The 23,708-nt window shown below is 19.1% G+C and overlaps 4 protein-coding genes across 4 annotated transcripts; 1 reads left to right on the top strand and 3 right to left on the bottom strand.

Moving 5' to 3' along the window:
- Nucleotides 1-1,627: 1,627 nt before the first annotated feature.
- MKS88_002174 (uncharacterized protein) lies at nt 1,628-2,477 on the bottom strand (the record flags this gene model as incomplete). Its single annotated transcript, XM_067215163.1, has 2 exons — nt 1,628-2,260; nt 2,391-2,477. 2 exons carry the CDS (start codon nt 2,475-2,477, stop codon nt 1,628-1,630), a joined length of 720 nt encoding a protein of 239 aa, XP_067074468.1.
- Nucleotides 2,478-9,557: 7,080 nt separating this feature from the next.
- Nucleotides 9,558-10,551, bottom strand: MKS88_002173 (uncharacterized protein; the record flags this gene model as incomplete). Its single annotated transcript, XM_067215162.1, has 2 exons — nt 9,558-10,337; nt 10,465-10,551. 2 exons carry the CDS (start codon nt 10,549-10,551, stop codon nt 9,558-9,560), a joined length of 867 nt encoding a protein of 288 aa, XP_067074467.1.
- A 2,490-nt stretch (nt 10,552-13,041) lies between these two features.
- MKS88_002172 (fam-m protein) lies at nt 13,042-13,910 on the bottom strand (the record flags this gene model as incomplete). The annotated part of the gene is made up of 3 exons (XM_067215161.1): nt 13,042-13,271; nt 13,346-13,703; nt 13,824-13,910. 3 exons carry the CDS (start codon nt 13,908-13,910, stop codon nt 13,042-13,044), a joined length of 675 nt encoding a protein of 224 aa, XP_067074466.1.
- A 6,236-nt stretch (nt 13,911-20,146) lies between these two features.
- MKS88_002171 (uncharacterized protein) lies at nt 20,147-22,678 on the top strand (the record flags this gene model as incomplete). Its single annotated transcript, XM_067215160.1, has 3 exons — nt 20,147-20,167; nt 20,295-21,303; nt 21,570-22,678. The coding sequence occupies 3 exons, from the start codon at nt 20,147-20,149 to the stop codon at nt 22,676-22,678; spliced, it is 2,139 nt and encodes a 712-aa protein (XP_067074465.1).
- Between the last annotated feature and the right edge of the window lie 1,030 nt (nt 22,679-23,708).

The raw sequence follows: 23,708 nt of genomic DNA, 5'->3' as shown, positions 1-23,708 counted from the left end.
ATACACTATATATTATATGATATAATAAAAATAAATATAAATAAAACAACAATTCTTGTATTAAATTTAATATTATCTCAATATATTTGGTTCAAAAATACATTCTCATAATTTTCACATTATTGAAAATAAATATATTTTTTTATATATATATAAGATATTTATATAGATCCAATTATACAAACAATAAGCAATTGTTAAAATAAAAATAGGTATCCTCATATTTATTGAAAAAACATAGTAATATGCAAAATTAATTATCCCCTATTTGCTAATGATACTAAAACTAAAATTATATTAATGCACTTTAATTATTTCTTTGAAGTATATTTACGCATGAATCTTTATTTATGAATTATATGTATAAAAAAAATTTTCTTATTTATTTTATTTAAACAATTATAATATTGCAGGTAATATCAACAAACGTTAACTTATATAATGTACATTTATTTTTAAATATCTTTGAAAAAATACTAAAACCTTTACATATTTATTAATAATAATAAAATATAAATCAAATACATAAATAAATAATTGCACATTAAGAAACTATTCTAAAATATACATATATATTTTAATTACATCTAATTACCATTTAACGTTTTACAGATATGTATCACATTTTTAGAAATTTACAATCATATGTGAGAATAAAAAGTTTTTTCATATTACATATATTAATATTTAATTAAATGTAATATCTTTATTTAATCTTATAATTTTAAGGAAAATAATAACAATATATAATATATTTATTTATGCATTTTCGATATAATATATATATAGGTAATTTTATAAAATAAAATTAACACCATAATTAATCACAATAAGATATATATAAGTTGACGTAAATTTTCATATAATTGTAAAAATTTTGAAATCTCAAGTTACCGAACTTTTATTGATAATCCATAAATAAAAATTAAATTATTTCATTATATAATTATAATTTCATATTTTTACGATGATCAAAAAATTAAGTCTGATAAAACCATTTTCATAGTATATATATTTTCCTGCATATTCCTTATAAAAATTTTTTTTATAAAGTAAATATTTCATTTTAAAAAAAAAAAAATATATATACATATTTATACTTGTGACAGCAAAAACAAGCATTTTCTTCATTTAATTTTATAACAAATAAGACACATTTACTATTAATTTTAATATAATAATATATATTCATTAACCTAAACAAATTATAATTAAAGTAAAAGGTAAGTTAAAATGGCATATATCACTTCTTGTATCAAGTACAAAACATAATAATTCTAAATAATTACATTAATTTTCATATATTATATTTGTTTTAAAGAAAAAAGTATATTTTGTATAAAATTATATTTAACTATATAAGCGTTAGATCATATACATATTTACATCAACTTATAGAATACATTAATATACAAATTAAAAAACTTTAGAACTTTAACGTTCATACAAAAAGTAACATAATTTTTTATAGTTTTTATTAAATAATCATCTATACAAACATAGTTTTATAACATTATAGCAATAATATGTATATTCATTAAAAATATATATATATATATATATATTATAGGCATTATTAATATTAAAAGTTCCCTCGCAGAAAGATTCATATTCCTTATTAATAACTTTATTCATTCATCAACTTGATTTTTTCATATTTTTCATTATTTCTTAAGATTTTAGGTAACGCTATTATTAGTATGACAGAAAATATAATCATAATCACGCTAAATAATATAATACACATTTCAGACACCTTAATAACCCCTGTAATATTTTCGTAAAAAATTGATAGAAAACTTAGGAGCTTTTGCCCTACACTTTCCAACAAATTATAATGATGTAAAATGGGGTAGCCTAATCCCAACAAGAAAAAAATAAAAAGTAAAGTAACTCCAAATCCGTAACTTTTAAATTTTACTTTCTTTAAGGAGATATCACGAATTCTCCTGTTATTTTCAATAAAATAATCGTAATTTTTTCTTTTTATCCATTTTTTTTTGAAATGAAAATGTTTTCCATCAAATATTCCATTATCATAATCCATAATTTCTGTATAGTATTGCACCTTATTTAATGAATTCCTTTTAGATTTTTTGCTTTTTTCCTTCTTATCCTCTCCATTATTTGGCATATTGTCTTTTAAACTTAATATATATGAATCTTTATTTTCTTTATTTTTTGCTAGTAATCGATAATCTCTTGGACGTAGCTTTCTAAAAATATTGCAATTATTACACAATGAATTGTTAAAAATATCCTAAAAAAAATAAAATTTAGATATTATTTTTTTAATTGAATAAATAAACTAACGGTAAAAAACCGTATAAATAAAAACAAAACACTAAAAATATGAATAATGTATATATTCCTAAATAATATTATTATACCACGTCATTATAAAAATGACATATACAAGTTAAAAGGATAAATGAAGCAATTTTAACAGCTATAGTTAACTTAATATTTTGCTCCATGATAAAAATTTTTGATATTCCCATATATTCTATAAGGAAAATATTAATAATAATATAGTATAGTTCCAATTATAAGGGATTCTATATCTCTTTAAAATTTTTTTTATATTATTCCTTCATACATAATAAAATTTATATAAGTATAATATATTTTACCGCAAATACCAATTAAAACAACTTTAAAAATATAATATAATTTCTACTATAATTTTATTTAAAAAAAACATTATCACTAAAATAAAATAATTTGAATTGATTCGAAAACATTTAAAATATATAATTTCATTATCTAATGTAGTGCAAAAATTATATAATTCATTTTTTAATGATATTCACAATAAATATTGATATATGTATGGGGTTTCTTGTAGTATATATATATATTGAATTTATATATTATAGAGAATGTAGAGAATATATATAATAGATTTCTCCATTTTTAAGATAATAATAACTTATTTTAAGGATTCTATACTACTAATAGCTCTAATATTATAAACATGGTATCTTCGAAAAGCAAGTTATTTTTAATAGAATATTAATTATAATAATAATAATAATAGTAATAATAAATAAAGCAAACATAATTTTGTATTATATTATTGATATATATCTTAGTTACTACTCAATATCATACAATATCTTATAGTATGTTATATAATTAAAAATTCTCTCTTGCACTGTAATATCTATTCTATAAGAAAAGATATATACTAAAATCTAATATGGACTGACCTTTTTACTTTCCTGCCATAATATTTGAATATTGTATATTTTATAAAATTTAATTTATGCCATTATTTATGAAAATTTTTTATATTCATCTACATGATATTTTAAGTTTCTTTTAAATTAATACATATATTTAAAAGAAATACATATGTAGTAAAAACAAAGAAAAAAAAACAATTTGATAGATTAAAGGTAGAGTTTTATGAAAATATCCCATACAACATCATTAATTTAATAACATATCTAATGAAATAAATTTATATACAATATACAATATGTATATGACAAATTAGAAAGATCAACAAAATAATCTGCAAAAATATATGATTTGTTAGTTTTTCTAGCAATAATTTTATTACATTATATTATTTTTTATTTATTCTTATAAAAGTGCATAATGTTCTGAACACATTTAGGAATGCAGTATAATAAATGAACGTATATATATAAATAATAATATTTTATTAAAAAATCCGTTAAGACAAAAAATATTCTATGTTCAACTATCTCAATTCCTTAAACGTTTTAGGGAATGGATGTATAATTATAAAAATATTACATACAAAACAATTATGGTAATAACGTGAAATATTACCTTTCATTATTTTTCTAAAAAACTAATATTTTCCATGAAAATAATTAAAATATTTAAAAAGAGAAATAAATAGATAAATTTAAAACGCTACTTTTTAATTTTTAACTAAAAAAGAATTTGCAAAAATTAACGTCATTATATTTTTAATTTTTTAATACATATATGATTATTATAATAATATTTATGTAGTTTATTAGTTTTTTCTATATTTTCTCAGTGTTTTAATGCATCTCAATATTACTCAGTCTTGAATCCTATATATAATATATAATGTAACGTATGTTATGCATTTATAATCATCGAAACATGATGTATTAAAATACATTTTTATTATATAGTAAAATCCCTCTAAATATTACTTATAAATAAATATTTTCTGTTTTAGTGCTATTTATTTTTTTTAAGGAATTTTTTTAATAATTTTTTTAGAAAACAAAACTATATCTGCCCAAAATATTTATACATTTTCTACATTGGAATTTCTACACAAATATTATTATTTCCAAGTAGTTTATTTAATTATTTCTGATATAATATTTATATATCATAATTATATCATGATTATATTTTTATTTATATATATATATATATTTATATACATAAATATTTAATACATTTCAAGATACACCTTATTTATATTTAATAAATAATATTATAAATATTTAATTTATTCAAATAAAGCATGTTAAATATAAAATAATGTTAATTTTAAATTTTCAAAATAATATTTTCATAGTTTTACCACTTTTATATTACTATAGCTGCGAAAGATAAAATATTCATATAAATGATCTAGTTCTATTTATAATATGTATTATATATCTTGTTAAAATATGAATTCATTAAATACACTTATTTTTATACATTTATACAAAGAAATATTTCTACAAAATTTTGCATTTTTCTACATTTTTAGCGTAAATTATTTGTTAAACTATTTCTATTATTCAATATATATGTAGTCTTCTCATCTATAATGAAAAATATATTTGGTTATATAATAATCACGTAAATGGTTATTCAATAGAAATTGCAATAAACCATGTAAACTAGTTTAAAATTTTAAAAATGTACATAATACTTGCAAGTATCATATTAACAAGAACAAATGTATAGAAATATTAAACCTTGTCAATGAAGACTAGGAACTTTTTTAATTCCCGTAAAATTCATTTCTCATAAAAATTTCACTTGCCTGTTCACTATCCCCCAAGAAGCAAATTCTCACATGATAGTAGCAAATTTATCTCTTCCTATCCAATAATTATATTTATATTTATTGTAGTTTTTTTCACATTTTCCCTTTTTATACCACAATAAATTATTTTAATTAAAAGTATGGATGTTTTTCCATAATTCCTTCAATCTATTTAGATTGAAAACTATTGTTCCATATGTACTTTAGCTACAAATAAGCAAGTTTTTAACTATTCGTTTAACTAATTTATACTTTGCTTTTATCTTAAATGAGAATAAATGAAACAACATTTAAATATATAAATGAGAAAAAAGAACAAATAGCTCTTAAAAAAAAAAAAAACATACTTAAGTCTGAGAAGGTATCATATAACATATCATAGATTATAAAATTCTAATTCATGGATATATAATAAAATATATAATTTCTCATATAAATTGTAGTGAGAAATATAAATCGAATGTATTTTGAAAAAATAAATAAAAAAAGAAAAAATATTCGAATACAATTTTTTTAGTAATATATTATCAAGAGTAGTAGGATAAAGAAAAGTTCTAATGCAATAAAAATTTTCATATAAAAGAACACCCATAAAAGTTTAGTAGTCTAAAAAAAAAGAAAAAATATTAAAATAAATTATAATTATTTTATGGATATCTACGTTATAAAGAATAGACAGAGAAAATATGAAAATACGTTAATATTAAATACATAAAAAATATTAATGCAAAATATTAAGGTGGTTAAGATATATAATAGTTATAATGAAAAATACAACTATATAGTACATATACATATATGAATATTTATCCAAAACTAAAATTTATTAAGTGAATAAATATGAAAATACCTCTAGGTATAATGGAAAAAAAACATTTTCATTATATTTCTGAAAAAAGGTTATAATAAACATGTGACATATATTAATACAGAATTAAAACATAAGTAATAATTTTTATGTTATAATATATAAAATTTTAAGAAATTTGATAAATTACGAAAATCCATTATTTAAATATCAGTTATACTACATAATTTGATATTAAAGAAATGATACACAGAATGATTATATTAAATCTAAAAAAATTAAATAATACTTATTAAATTTTAACAATAATATCACATAATTAACATTTACATAATGTCAATATAAATAATGTACTGCGTCATTAATACCATCTAATATAAAAACATGTTTCTTGCACAGTATCGTGTAATTCTATATTTATATATATTGATGAAAATATATATGTAAAATGAAAATAAATTTATCATCAATACAAAGTTTTTCATAAAACTCTTCATACCTAATTTATTTAAGGATGCTATTTCTATAATAATATACCTATAATTATGAATCACTTTATAAAATAATATTATATAAAAATTTTACTATGTGATTAGTTATAGAAATATACACTGCATTTACTACAATTCCAATATATATATATATTAAATGAAAAAAGTATTAGAATATCTTATTTAAAGTAACTAAAGTGTTTTATATACGTTTACTTTTTCGTATATATTCAGATACATGCTGTGCTTTTTCATATGTTTTTATATCAATATTAATATTATATTTGATATGAAAAATTTACTTATGTAAAATATCTATTTTATTATTAAATAATATTTTTTAAATAAATAATTTAATTATAATATTATGAAGAAAAGTTCAGGAATTCATATGAATTGTTATTTATTTTGTATTACTCTTAATTAGAAGTAATGTGTAAACTCTAATATCATAGAATAATTTTAAGCATATATTAAAACAAATTAATAAAAAATATATTAACAAAGATAAAAATATATTTTAATACATTTACAAAATAGAACAAAATATAAAAAAAGATAAGAAGTATATAAATAATACTTCTTAGATTACTGCCCTCATTTTCGTCCAGACAAAGTAAGTTTTTTACACATAATCACTTTAAGTGCAGAACAAATAATGATAAAGATCTTCCAAAAAATATATTGAAATAAATGAATAGATAATGAAAAAAAATGTAAGAGAGTCAAATAGAAAAAATAAAATTTCCAAAACCATTTCAGAAGTACATATATAAATACACAAAGGATGAATAAATGATGATCGGGAATTATGAAAAGTATAATTTTTGTAAATATACTTATTCTAATTCACAGAACAACAATGTAGAACCTAGTATAATATAACAAATGGAAAAGGAAGAATTAGAAAAATTAAAAGTAAAAATGACATTACGAAAAAAAACATTTTATGGAATAAATGGATAGAAACACATAAAAATCCTTCTTACACGTTGAAAAAATTAGAATTGTTTAATAACATGAAAAATGAAAGAAGAAAAGAAAAAGCTTACGTAAATTAAATGAAAACATTATAACAAAAATCATCGAATTACATTCAAAAATTTTCATTTTTAGAAAAAGAAAAATATATATGAAGATAGAGGATATAACAAAGGGTATTATTATAGTGTATTGTTTGGAAGAGAACTGCTCTGTGGAGTAAACACAAGAATTGTGAAACATTTCAGATGTATAAGAAGATAATTGCATAAAGTATTAATAACTTTTTATTTTTTAATTTCAATTCTTCAAGTATTATTCTCTAAAAAGAAGCATGACAAAAAAAAAAGAGTTAATAAGTATATGTAAAATTGTGATATGAAACGGAAAATTTAAATAGTAAAGTAAAGAACATTTTAGGAACATATGTACATATGCAATTTATATTGTTTATTTATATATACATTCACGTATCCAAAAATATTACAAACAAAGTTAAAAAAAAGAAACATAGATTATTGTAATATGATTATTTTATATATTTATATGTGTCATATACATAGACGAAATATATTAAGAAAATAGAGCAATATTCAATATTATAAAGAAAACATATATAAATATTATTTATTAATATTCCTGTTAGCAATATTTTTACTTTCACTATTCATAAATTTTCATATATTTTAATATAATTTTCCATAGTTCCTTAGAATATTATTTAAATAAATACATTTTATATGTTATTTAATTGACTAAACAATACTTTTTAAAGATTATGTGATAGGGACAATTAAAAAATATATTAACATTACATTATAATTTTTCTCTAAATCTGTACAAAATCAAATTTGCAAAATGGAACTATCTGGAAAAATGATTCAACGGGAAATACTGTACTTTATACGTAATTAATTAAATGGTCTAAAAAAAAAAAACAAACATAGAATAACCCATTAAATATTCCTTATTAATATTTATGTAAGAAATAAAAAAAATATTAACTATTTATATATCATCTATAAAAAACAATTCTATTTTTCATTTTGTCTTTGTATACAAAATTATCCATATTATTTTGAAGAATTTACTAACTGTTAATATAAACAGTACATATTTCTATGTACCTTTGAAATAATTTTAACTTTTCATATAATGCACTTATGTAAACTCGTAAAACATAGAACACATGTATAAATATTTTTCTAAAAATAATTATATTATTGAAAATAAGAATACACTTAATTTTATTAAAGTTAATGTATATTTTTACATTTATAGACATATACAATACATTTTTAGAAGTCTATTATTATAGAACAAGAATAATCAAAGACAAAAAGTATTTCAATATATCTTACGTTAATATAGAATTTTATTCTTTTCTTTACATTCATACTATAATAATGTAAAAAATAAAAATATATATATCTATATATATTTTTTCAGTATTGTATATATGTAATTATAGTTTTCAAAATTTAATTATCACCAAAATTAAAAACAATAATAAAATAATGAATGAATTTAATTCTTAAGATATAAATAAATGATGATTAAAGCATATTTATAGAAATATTATTATATTACATATATATATTTTCCCTTTTATATTACGTAAAAACAAATAAGTCTTTTAATAAAGTATTACAATAAATATATTCTTTAAAACACTTCTCAGACGACTTATTTCACAATGTATATATTAATATTTTTTTGAATGAATATACATTTATATATATTGATGAAACAAACGCGTTTATATCATTCCAATAAAAACGAAATCAGATACATTCATTACTTATTTAAAAATAATGATTCATCTTTTTAATTGTGTTATCAAATAATAATATTAGTCTGAAACTTGGTGAAAAACAATCAGTATCATTTCTAATAGTTCATATATAAATTAACATATAACCTCAATTAAATTATCTGAATTGTTCTATTATATAGAAGTTTTTATGGAGAAAAATATTGCTTTCATAGAGATCTGTTTAATGCACAAATATATATAATATGTTGTAACGTTTAATTAAAGACAGAAAATATTTCATTATATACAATTTAAAATAATAAAACTTTTAATTTCACAAAAAAACTAAGAACTTACTTTTTAACGTATGTATATCAAATAAGATAGGTATATATGTAAACATGTATAAAATTTAAGCAATATTTTTCATTTTTCTTAAGCATAATATTAAATTTATTAATATTATTACTTCAAATTAAGAACTTTAATAAATAAAAAAAATATATCTTCTTATTCATATTACCTTTTTTTGAACTTCAATTTTTCATATTTCTTTACTTTTTTATGGTAGTAAAAAATCCCTAATATAAGGGTAATACCTAATATTATTAACGGTACAATATATACTATATAACCAAAAAAATTCTCTACATAAATGTACTCTTCAAATGGCTTCCCCACGCCGCTTACCTTCTTTTCCAGCAAATCTTTTACTTTGTCCTTAGACTTAAACAACCAACTTAACTTACAATCTTTCAAATAATTATGTAAAGAATTATACCACCCATTTCCGAAGAAAGAAACAAGTATCTGAGGCAACATCCCTTCAAGTCCATAAAAGGAATACATATCTAATATGATATATACTGATAACAACAATATTAATGCTACAGGGAAAAAAATTCGTAATCTGTATTTTTTAAATATAGTTTGTTGGTAGACCTTATTACTAATTGTCCTGTTTTTTTCAAGAAAATCGAAATAATCCAGTTCTTTGAATATTTTTTTTTCAAGATTAGAATATTTTTTTGTTTCGAATATATTAGATTTACTTCTTGTAATTTGTTTATGGTCTTTTGTATATTTCGAAGAACTTCCATTTGAATATTTGTTTTTTGCTTTGGAGGATTCTTCAACAGTCATATATTTTTTTTCTATCTCTTCATTATGTGGAAAAATTTTCAACCCTACCATATTTAAATCCTTTTTATGTTTACATTTTGCTAGTAATCTGTTAGATCTTAAACTTAAATCTCTACCTACAGTGCGTTTCTCACTCAATAATTTAGTAAAAGTATTCTTAAAAAAACAAGGAAAATGTTTATCATTTAAAGGAATATATAATATAAATATAAAAAGATGTATTAATGAAATAAAACAAATAGAATATTAATAGTACATATACACTTAAATATTATTTTCATACCATATCATTGGTGAAATTCCTTATACAAATTAAAAAGATAAAAGAAGCAACATTAATAAATAAGAGTGACTTAATATTTTTTTCCATAATTTATATTTATAATATTGTAATGTACTAAGCAAAATATTAATTATAATATAATACGCTTCTAAGGATAAAGGAAGCTATACTTATCCTTATAAATTATTTTTAATATTTTTTTTTACAATAATAATAAAAATTATATAATTTAAATTCTTTGTACAACAAAGATAAGTAAATATATCTTTTTTTTATTTAAGTGTTATATTAATTGTATTTTAAATAGTCGAATTATCATTAAAATGTAATAATGGACATTTATTTATAGTTATTCAAATTACAAAAAGTAATTATTTAATATATTATATTACCTAAGTAATTCTTTTATTATCCTTATAGAAATAAAATAAAAATTATATAAGTTTTCTTAATCGTTGTCCATATTGAGTTTATATATATCATGGAATATATAGAATGTAGAGAATATAGATAATTTTTTGCTCTGTTTATTCAGATTATAGTAACATTTTTAATGATGTTTTTCTGTTACTAATTAACATTATATTTTTTAAAAACAAGTTACCATAGTCAAATAATATTAATTATTATAATAGTATAATAAATGCTGTTAAAAATATTGTGTAAAATATTTTATGATATTTTAATTATAACTCTTTTATTCATTAATAGTATATAATATTTTTAAAAAATGGAATTTATATCATATTACCACATATATACAACAATATACATTTTTAATATGAATAAATTATAATTTTTTATTATTGTATAACAATTTTAGAAAATCACAAATTTAAGTTTAATTTATATCACTATATAAGATTAAGGTGTTTTAAAATTTAAGGACTTTATTTATTATATAATTTCTACTTACAAATGCATTTTCACGTACTAATATATTATAATAAAATAAAAAATAAATATATTGTAAATGCTGCATTAAAAATATTATTACCGTAATATACTTCATTAATCCATAATCTTAATTTTGACATTGACATATATGGATATCACTTTTTTCATAAATGTACATTATCACAGTTATTTAGAATAAACTTATATATAAAAGTGTATAAACAACGAAATTATTGTAATGAAATAATAAATATTGTTATTTTTCTATTTATTGAACACTAAACGAATACACAAAACTCGTAATACCCTGCATACTGTTACTACCAAGATTAAAATTACACTTATACATGTTGACAACTTATTATCCGTAAAGTAAAAAAATAAATCTGTATGTATGGTTTATATGCATAAAACAAAATTGCTTTTTTTTTTAATTTATTTAAACTATTATTGTTATAAATATGAATGAATTAGTAACTGTCAATATAATCTATTTATATTTTTATGTATATTTAAAATAATATTAAATTTTAATTAATATATTTATGGAAAACAATAAATTACAACTAAAATACATAAATAAATACCCATAAATAATTAAAAAAAAGGAAAATAAAATATTTTTTCTTGAAATATTGATGAAAATTAAAATTTTATTTATATATCACATTTTTTGATATTTACAATTATGTCAAAGAAAAAATAAAAATATTTATATATGCTATGTATTAATATATGATTAAATATATTTTCTTATTTTAGCCCTATAATAATATAGAGAATGATAACAATATATAGTATATTTATTTATAAATATTCACTATAATACATATGTATTGATAATTATGTAAAATTTAATTAACACCACAATATAGCATACTTGTACAGGGATATATACGTATAAATTTTCATATAATTGTAAAAATTCAGGATATATAATTTAGAAAATATTTTAATATATTCTATAAATAGAAAGGATATTATTTTATTATATATTTATAATTTCACATTTATATGATGAAAACAGAATTATATCTGATAAAAATATCTTTACAAATAAGGTTTCTTCTTTCACATTACTCATAAATTTATTTTATAGAATAACAGTTTAATTTTAAAGAAAAAAAATATATGTATATATAAATATCACTGCAATAAAATTCATTCACTACATTTTATAAAATTCTAAAACAGATATATTTGTGGTTAATTTTAATATAATGACACATATTAATTCATATAATGAACAAATAATAATTTTATTGTAATAGAAAGTTAAAAATAGAAAGCATCACTTTTTATTACTAATCCTTTTATCACAGTTCTATAAATATATATGAATTATAATATTCTATATTTTCCTTAAAAAACAAATATATATTTTCCATAGAAATATATTTAACTACATAAATATAAGCATTATGTCATATATATTTAATTCAACTTTTATAATAATTTAGTATACACATTTATAAACATAAGAACATTAAAATCCCCAAAGAAAAGAAAAAAATAATTTTTTATTGTTGTTAATTAAAAAACTAAGTATGCAAACGTACATTCGTAACATTATGACAATTCCAGGTATGCTTATTAATAATATACCACTAAGAATCTTACATACATGACTTCACATTGAAGGCTTCTTGATAGAATAATATATATTCCATATTATTCATTTTACTCAGTCATCAATTTAATTTTTTTATATTTTTCATTATTTATTAAGATCTTTGTAATTCCTACTACTATTATAATAGCTAATATAAAAAGAAGCATAGAAAATAATAATGGATAAGTATAGGATGGTACTGGGATGTCATCTGCTAACTTAAAAGCGCTTTTTATTGATTTCATGATAATTTTCGCGACAGTTTCCAAGTAACCTAATCCTTGTAATATGGGATATCCTATTCCCAACACGAAAAAAAAAAAAGTATAGCAACTCCAAATTGGTAATTCCTAAATTTTATTTTTTTTAAACCTATATCACCAATTCTCCTGTTTTTTTCAAGAAAATAATCATAATCTTTTTTTTTTATCCACTTTTTTTCAAAATGGAAATGTTTTCCATCAAACATTCCTTTATTATGATTTATTACTTCTGTATAATATTGCGCCTTATTCAGTGAACTTCTATATGATTTTTTGCGTTTCATTGTGTCTTCTACTTTATTAAATATATCTATTTGAGAATAACCTATATTATTAGGTATATCATCTTTTAAACTTGCACTATTTGAATCCTTGCTCTCCTTATATTTTGCTAGTAATCTGTACTTCTTTATGTCTAATTTCTGAACAAGGTTATAGTTCACATCCAATATTTTGTTAAATGAAATCTAAAAATGATAAGAAAAGATTTTTTTAATTAAAAAAAAATATATTTTTAAAAGTTCGTATTAAAAAAAAAAAACAAAATATATAAAAAATACATATAAATTAAAATAATATTCTAATACTACATCATTTTCAAAATTTAGAATCCAAGTTGAAATTATAAAAAAAAAAATTTCAGTAAATAAGAATAACTTCTTTGGCATTTCCATTATATGGATTTTTATTATTCTTATATAATTAGTAAAGAGAAAATTTTAAATTATATAACATATTTCTACTAATAAATAAAATTTTTTTTACTCAAAAAAAATTTTTTATTATTCCTTTGTAAGTACGTAACAAAATGTATATAGTTGTTATTGTTTTTACAATATATACAAAGAAACATAACTTTAAAAATATATTATATTATGTGTATTTTAATATTATTATAAAAAAAAAATTAATTTTCATTTGAATAAAATAATTCGAATCCATTTATAAATATTCTAAATAAATTATTTAATTATTTGATTAAGTGCAATTATTATGTAGTATTTTTATGAATACGTTTCATAATAATCAAAGTAAGAATATGAGGTTTCCTATTATTTTGAGTTATTGAGTATATATAGAATATTGAACGTAGAGAATATAGATCATACATTAATCTATAAGTTAATACAATAAGTACAAATCATAAAGATATTGCTCCACTATTAATTCTAATTTAATAAATATTATACTTTGAAAAAGATAGTAACTTACAATAAAATGTAAGTTATTATAATAATATAATAATAAAAAATGAAAAAAAATAACATTTATGTAATAAAAATTATGATAAATACTTTAGTTTCTTCACAAGTGTATAAAGTCTTTTACAGCTCATATTGTATTTAAATAATCTAATTTATATGCTACTATCTAATATATGAAAAAATATATATTTCAAAACAAAAGGAGGACTGAATTTATATTTTTGTATAATCATTTTTAAAAATTATAATATTAATTATATTTAATTTATGTTATTAAATCTAAATGAAACGTTTTTCCTTTAATCATCGCATATATTTTTTAATTAAATATATATAAATGCGAAAATTTTTAAAAGAATAAGCAAACAAATTAAAAATAAAATTAATATAGAAATATTGCATATTAATTTTAAGAACATATCAAACGAGAAAAATTCACAATTAAATTGCAGGATATAATGAGTACATAACATATAAAGATAAATAACAATATAATCTACAATAATATAAGATTTAGTAATTGTTCTATTTATAATTTTATAACGAATATATATATTTTTTTTTTGTTTTTTTTTAAATACTTAGTTCCAGTAACACATTTTACAGATACATTATCATAAATCTGCATACATATATAAATAAAGAATATTTTATTAAAAATACATTTTCAGTATTAAACATACTATATCAATAAAATTTCTTTAATTACGTATTGTAACCATATGAATTATAATTATAAGAATATTATATATATCATATATTATCGTAACCATCCGATATTTAGATTTATATTATTTTTTCCATCAAAAATTTCACAATACTATGTGAATAGTTAAAAATATGAAAAAAATAGGCAATCCTAAAATAATTTATTTAAGTTACCGAAAAAACAAATTAAAAAATACAGAAATTAATATTATTATATATTTATTGCTTTTTCTCATATACTAACTTCGTTATAACATTCATGAATAGTCTTATTTAGGTTATCGTAGTATTTTAAACAATATGAACATATAACACCCTTAATATTGGTTAATGTTTCCATTTATAATGCTCTTTAATCTACTTAAAATTTTTATAATATCCTAAATATAAAAATTGTAAAATAAATTATTAAAAATAAGTGCACTGTATAAAAAATTCTTCTTGATACTTATGTTTAACTATCTTCAATGTTAGTAACACAAGTTATTCCAAAACATTTTATAATATATTTTTGGAAAAAAATTTTATATTTATCTAAATTATTTATATCCTATAAATTAAGAAGTCATACGCAAATACATTAATTTACATTGAAATATTTAATTTTTCCCTTATTGAGCATGCATACTTACATTATCTTTATATATATATCAGTAAATTTTATATACTTTTTAAGTTATATCATTTTTATATTTATTTAATAATATTAATAATATTTAATACGAACGCAAATTACATGATAAATAAAAAGTAATATTAAATTTCAATTCACAAAATATGATTTCCATGGTTATATTAGCTACACGTTCCAATATACCCCCCAAATGGTATATTCATTTAAATATCCAATTTTTATCGAATGTACTGTATTATTTGTATGGTTTAATATATAATTTACATAAAGAGATTATTATTTCTACATTTCTACTAATATAAAATTTTTGAAAATTTTTGCTTTTTTATATATCTAATACAAATTATTTGTTTCACTATCTCTAAAACCTTTCCATATTTCATATATAATTGTAGCCGTCCCTCTTATGCTAAAAAATATAATTGACTATGTAATAGTCATTTAAATAAATATGTTATACTCAATGCAATAAATTTTGTACACAACTGTAAAACGTTAATAATAAATATCACCTTCGTAAATATCATATGTTGTAGCACATAAGAATACAGCTCTTAAACTATATTAATGAACTATATGAAGGTATTGGATCTCTAAGTTATACAATTAAAGTAAAATTATTATTTGTAAGTTTACTAGCAGAAGAAAAAACAACATCTGAAAATATGGTGTATGAAATTACATTTTTATTTTCATTAATTACATTAATATTCAGGTATTATTTTTAATGTTTCCCTTTTTCTAGTACTAAGAATTAATTTATTCAAAAATCTGCATGTTTTACACAATATGTCTAACATTTTACTACAAGAGATTCCTGTTAAAATGATGTTGTACATACAAAAATGCAATTAATTAATACTAGATTACATGACTTGTACTTTGATTTGAGCTTTAGAGCTTTAGAGCTTTAATAAAAAAATATAAAAATATCTATATGAAAGAAATACCCAAATATAGATAAATTTTTCTAAAAACAATAATTCATTTTCGGTTAACAGAAAGTAATACATAACATCTATTCTGCAAAACTATAGTCTGCATGTTTTCAGTATATACATCTTGGTGCATATAAAATAAAAATCCCAAACAATTTAATAGAAATATATATTAAAAAAAATTTAATAAAAAATGATTACAACAATTTTTTTTAATAATGGCACTACAAATGTAATAGAATATGAGTGTTATTTTAATATAACTATAAACTTTTCTTATATTAAGGTCCATGTAAAAGATTTAACAACGTAAAAAAAAAAAAAATATTTGAAATTAAAGACAAATATTTTACTCAAATTTGTGGGTAATACAGACATAGAAATATAAACGAGAATTAATTTTAACTGAATAACCAATATCCAGTAATTCCTTAACATTAAAATTCTTAGTATATATAATATTTCATATATGAATAGAAATATAGCAAAAAGTACAAATTAATAATTTAATAAACGTAATATTCTTAGTAGATGTAGTAAATAAGAAAAAGTATAATTAAAATAAAATAATAATTCTCAATATTAACAACATTTCTTCTGTTAATTTACTATTTTTACATATATAATAATTTTTACACTTAGACAATTAAATTACTAGATACGCTACATATTAGAGACCTCAAAATTTGAAAGATGCATACCAGAACAATAGAATTTTATGAAGAATAAATTATACATAAAACAATCCTATTTAGATCAATAAAATGATATGACGCTAATTAAATTATTAAACTAATATCACATATTTTATATTACATTATTCTTTATAAATTTATCTTATTTCTTTTTCGTTAAAATACTTAATATAATAAGTTTCCTATATAATATGATAAGACTATATAGTTATATGCATAAATAAAAATATATTAGTAAAATTAAGTCCTAATTAACATAAAAATAAATTTTTTTATTTTATTTTTTAGGTGTATTATTATTTAAGACTGTTTACACTATAAAAATATCTTAAGAATTATTAACTCTACATTGAATAACATGAACTATAAATTTAAATAAAAAAGTATCATTTTATAATAATACATACTAAAACTTTTTTATTGTATTTTTGTATATATTAAATAAAAAAAATCTATAAATTATTATTTAAATATGTGAATTTGTCTATGTACATCTACTTTTACATATGTTTCCACTTATAAGCTATTATACTTTTTATTCATTTAGCATTTCTACTAGCTTATATTGTTTTAATATTTTACATGAAGATATAAATGTTATTATATTAAATATTAACTTTAAGTAAAAATTCAAGTAGCATATTCATAATATTATGATGAAAACTTTATTAATTCATATGAATTGTTATTTATTTTGTATTATTTTCAAATAAATCAAAAATAATATATAAATTGAAGTACTATAAAAAAATTCTGAACATATAATGAAAAATATAATTAAAAATACATAAACAAAGAAAAAAAAAATATTTTCTTATAAACATTTTAAAACGAAATTTACGTATTTTTTATTGAAATAATTTCAAGTGTTTCATAGAATCATATACTATTTTTTGTTTCCAAATTATTTCACAATTATACGCTCATTATATAAATTATATTTACATATATTTATAAAAATATATTCAAAAACGGAAATATAAATGATATATATTTTAAAACATAATATGTTATTTTTATGTATATTCTACTATATACTGCTATTAAGTAATATATTTTTAAAAATAAATTGAAAAAAACATATGATATTAAAATAAAAAGAACAGAACATTGAACAAATAAATTCTATATAAATACATTAGAGCATAAAATTAATTTAATATATAACTCATTATTATAAATTATTTATTAAAGATAACCAAAATAACGTAATTTTATATGTAAGTAAATCAGTAACAGAAATTTATAATAAGTATATTTTTGTTTAATCTTCCTATCGTTCTTTATCTCATATGTACTTATTTCAAAGGAAACATTAGAATATGTAATAATATATGTACATAATACTATAATAAGCTATGTTGTTGGTTATAAGTTAAAACTATTCTGCAATTTAATTTGATTATTCGCGTCATAAAAAGTATTATAAATAATATACAACTTTTTTTATTTTGTATACTAAATAAATATTTACTATAAAAAAAATTTATTTTATGATGGTTAAATGTATAAACAATCAAAAAAATATATAATATATTTTTAATCTACTTATTAGAATATATCTATCAAAAATTAATGAAAAATAATTACAAAGCTTCATTTTTTTTTTTGTCTCATGTAATTTAATATATTATTCTATTTACATTTAGTTATTATGTTAATATTTTTTATTATAAAATTATAATATATTTTATATTTTTTCAACAATATGTTATAAATTATTTTGTTATAATTATTTCTTAATTATATTTCATAGTTATAATAAGTAGCCAAGCATATTTTTATTAATTATTACACCAAAATATACTTTTCGTTAATTAAAATATTGTCTATATAAAATGATTCTTCTATAAAAGTGATAATTATCCCATAAAAAAGAAAATAAATCTTTAATAAAATATACTTTATTAAGATTATTTTACTGAATAATATGTACCAGAAATAAAGAAATTTTGGGTAAAATATATAAATATAATATTAAGTATCACAGTCACACTTTAATAAGTACTTTCTATAAAAATAGCAACAATTTAGTATAATATATATATTATTAATTCTGATTCTTACTTAGAATGTGGTAAATGTTTAAAAAAGTTAACAAAAAAATTAAAACTCTAAAGGTCTCTTCCAAAAATAAATAAGAATAAATAAGAGAAAAAAAAAGATATATATATATATATGGTATCCGTACTAATAATAATTTGGTTTACAGAACATATATTCCTGGAAAAAAGTAAGAATATAAAAAATCGTTTACATTAATATAGGTAATAATACATATATTTATATGTTTGTATTAAAAGAAAAATATTTATTATATAGATTGATGATATTTTTACAGATTAACTTTTATATTACATGTTGATATAACTTGTATGTACTTCGTTATTGTTAATATCTTGACTTTTTGTTTATAAAGAGAATATTATTTTTTCATAAAAATATATTTATTTCTATGCATTCATATAAAAATATCGTTAGAATTTATCTCCATTTATAATATATTAACATATAGTAAAAGCAGATAAGAAGCGTACAAAATAAATAGTAATGTATTCAATTATTTTGTAGGAAAAACTTTAATTCTTATGAAAATTATTATTTTATAATTTTTTATTATATAAAAATATTAATTTAAATTTACACTAGAAATAAGTAAAAAGATACCAATTTGTATTTTTATTTCAGATTATTATATTGAACAAACTTCATTATTAACTTAGAATCCATATGGATTCTTGTTTTTCCTCGGTAATATTCATTGCTTTTTATGATGCTTAATTTTATTTATAAGGAATTTATAATAAAGAAGGTGTTTATACATATCTAATTTAAAAATTATACCTTATATAATTTTTAATAATTTTTTTGTTTTTAGAATGTTCCTATTTTCGGAAATGATGCGTGGAGATTCCGTACAAAACCTGAATTTAAAAAGATTATAACACATGTACAAGAAAAAACTAATTCCTTGAAAAATGAAAAAAATAAGCAAATTTTCCGGCGTGTATGCCTAGAATTGGCTGAATATCTAATTATGAAAAAGAAAGAACCACCACCTTTTGAAAGACAAGATAAATGGGAATTAGCACTGAAGCACTGGTTACAACAATACTATAAAGGGCAAAATAAATATGGCATATGTCCTATGATTTTGAAAGAAGAAAATAAACAAATTTTACAATTAATACATGAAGCAGAAGATTTCTGCGAGGAAAAAAGAATAAAAAAACCAGAAGAGCAATGCCTTAGGAATTCACTTGCTAATCCAAATAATTGTGATAGTAATTGTTCTAGTAAAATTATTGATTATAACACTTGGATTACAGATAGAAAGAACTATTTCACCAATAATAAAGAGCACATTTATCAAAAATGCAAAAAAAAAAATCTAATATTACCATTTCCAAATAATTCTTGCGACGTAAGTAAGCCAGAAACATTTCAAAAACTTGCCGATTGCAAGCCTTTCGTTCCATTTATGCAACATGAAACTGTACAAACAAGAGAAGAACATACAAAGGAACAACAAGATTTAAATGAATTTCATGAGAAACCACTACAAGAATCTATGAAGCAAACAGAATCGTTAAGCAGAGACCAGTTTCAACAGACACCTGATCCTCAACAAGTTGAAATAACATTATCTGAACCTCCAAGTATAAAAAATAATATTGGTGGGGAAAAAGTTGTCCAAGAGAAAACATCACTTCTCGGTATAAATTCCGAATTCCCATCTACAGAAACAGTGATAGAACCTATATCATCTGGTACAACTTTTGAAGGCACAAAAACAAGCCGTATTGTACAAACGCCTGCATCACCCCCTGAAGAGTCAAAAGACGTCTTTACTGCTTCTATTTTACCTACATCACCTGAAACTCCAGGTAACACCAATGCTTCCTATTAAAGTATTTTTTAAATAAATACACTATATAATATATATATTAAAAAAGCTATTACAGATGCAGCGGGAAATCCAACCAATACATACATATCATTTCTTTCAATAAGCTTTCTATGTATTATTGTATTTACCCTTTTAATTAAAGTAAAACTAAAACTGATGTATTAAAAATATTATAATTATTTGCTCAGTCTAACAATTTATATTATAAAAATATTTTCTTTATAATATAGTATGCTTTACTAGGAAGGTTTAAAAAAAAAAAAAAGATGAAAAGAAGACAAGTGCATTTTCTGAGAATATTACTATCTTCATTTTCTAAAAAAAAAAGTGAGTTTTTATCACATAATTACGTAGAACACTTAACATGTTATGATAAAGAAATAGTAAAAAATATAAAAATACTTGAACACAATTTGAGCAAAGATCTAAACATGTCAAAGCAAAAAGATAGGAGCAAAACTATTATAGAAGTACATATGGAAGTACTTGAAAAAAGCAAAAATGAGGAATGGGAATCTAGAAAAGTAGAATTTTTGGAAATATGCCTACAAGAGCTCTTAGAAGAGCAGTATGGTACAAGTACTAATTTAACAAACGATAAAATAATGGAAAATACTAAAAATAATAATGATATGGAAAATCAAAAAATTCTATGGCATAAATGGATAGAAAGATATAGAAATCTCAGTGAAAAATTAAAAAAAGAAGAATGGTTCACTAATTTGAAAAATGAATGGAAAACGGAACAAGATTATATAAAAAAAAGTGAAAATTTAAAAACGATATTGTCAAATAAAAATCGTAAAATTCGTTTTATAGAATGGCAAAAAGATATATGGCGACATTGGATATCAAAAAAGGGTATTATTATAAAACAACATTTGGAACATGACTGGTTAAATGGGTTGACAAAGGAATTCCTTAATATAACAGATGAATATAAAAATGAATCACTAATAAATATGGAAGAATTAAAGCACAAAGGAAGTTATGAAGAAATATATAAATATATTAGAAAAAATTTACTAGCAAAACTCTGTATACTCGTACTTATTATGGTACTAGAAGAAAGCACAAAAGAGGAGGACATAGAAAATAGGGAATCATATTTAGATAATTTTATAAATGAATGGAATTCAAAGGAAAATTCAGATAAAAAACCAGAAATCGCAGAAAGAATAATTGAATATAAAGGAAATGATTTAGAAAATAATAGAAATAAGAAAATTCATGATCATATAGAGAAAAACAGCTACAGGACTGATATAGGAAATTGGATAAGAGATGATATCGCATATGAAAATTCTATAAATAATGATGGAACAGTAGATGAATCCGTTAAAACATCATAAAAATACATTTTATAAATTCATAGGCATAAACCTAAAATATATTTGGATTATATTAAATAGAAAGAATCTGTTAACGAAAAATATTATTTAAATTTTGTAAGCTCTGATGGAACTAAAAAAAGGCTTGTAATGTTATGCTCAATATAAAATAGTTATGCAGTCGTTAAATACAAAAATTTTGATGCATATATTTTAAACATATTTGAGGTATATATAATTAATTTTTTTATGTAATAATATTTATTACATGTTAGATTAATGCTTGATCAATAAAATTAGCAAAATGTTAGCACATATATATATATAATTAATATTAATATTAATATTTTTCTGAAATATTAAGCTTATAGAAAATTAATATATTAAAAAATAAAAGAAAGGAAAAATCAATAGTTTTGTGATTCTATTTTTTAATTAATATAATATTGTTACTTAAATTTATATAATTATTTATTATATGTACTCCATTAATACTGGATGTACAGTTTACTTCACATTTAGAAAAATAATTATTTTGTATACTTTATATATGCCTATTATTTGATTTTTTAGGTATTAATTAATGTAAATAAATTAAAAAAAAACAAATACGTTAAAACGCATGAAAAATTTATGGAAATACATACATAATTTATATAATTAAATATATTATAAAAAATATATACCACGTACTTTATGAATTTATGATATATTTTTATGAGTTAATGAATGTTCTCACCATTATAGTGTTCATTTATTATAAATTTCGAAATCCTTAACTGTTATATAAATAAGTATTTGTTTGGTGAGTTTTTATATATTCGCAAAATGAAAAAAACATATTTAAAAATTCTATCTCATAATAAAAAATTTAATTTTTTTTCCAAACAAATATTGCAACTTAAATGAAAAATGTCCACAAATATATATATATATATAGATAACATTAAAGTATTTCTTTTGTTTTATATAAATTTTGTTAAAATAAATTTAAAAATAAGTGAAATTATTAAAATGAATAAAATATAATAATAATTATATTATTCTGAAT

The sequence above is a fragment of the Plasmodium brasilianum genome, chromosome 7 (assembly GCF_023973825.1).
Source record: "Plasmodium brasilianum strain Bolivian I chromosome 7, whole genome shotgun sequence".
NCBI classification, from domain to species: domain Eukaryota; phylum Apicomplexa; class Aconoidasida; order Haemosporida; family Plasmodiidae; genus Plasmodium; species Plasmodium brasilianum.
The sequence above is the reverse complement of the archived record's forward strand: the minus strand, read 5'-3'. Positions and strand labels throughout refer to the sequence as shown.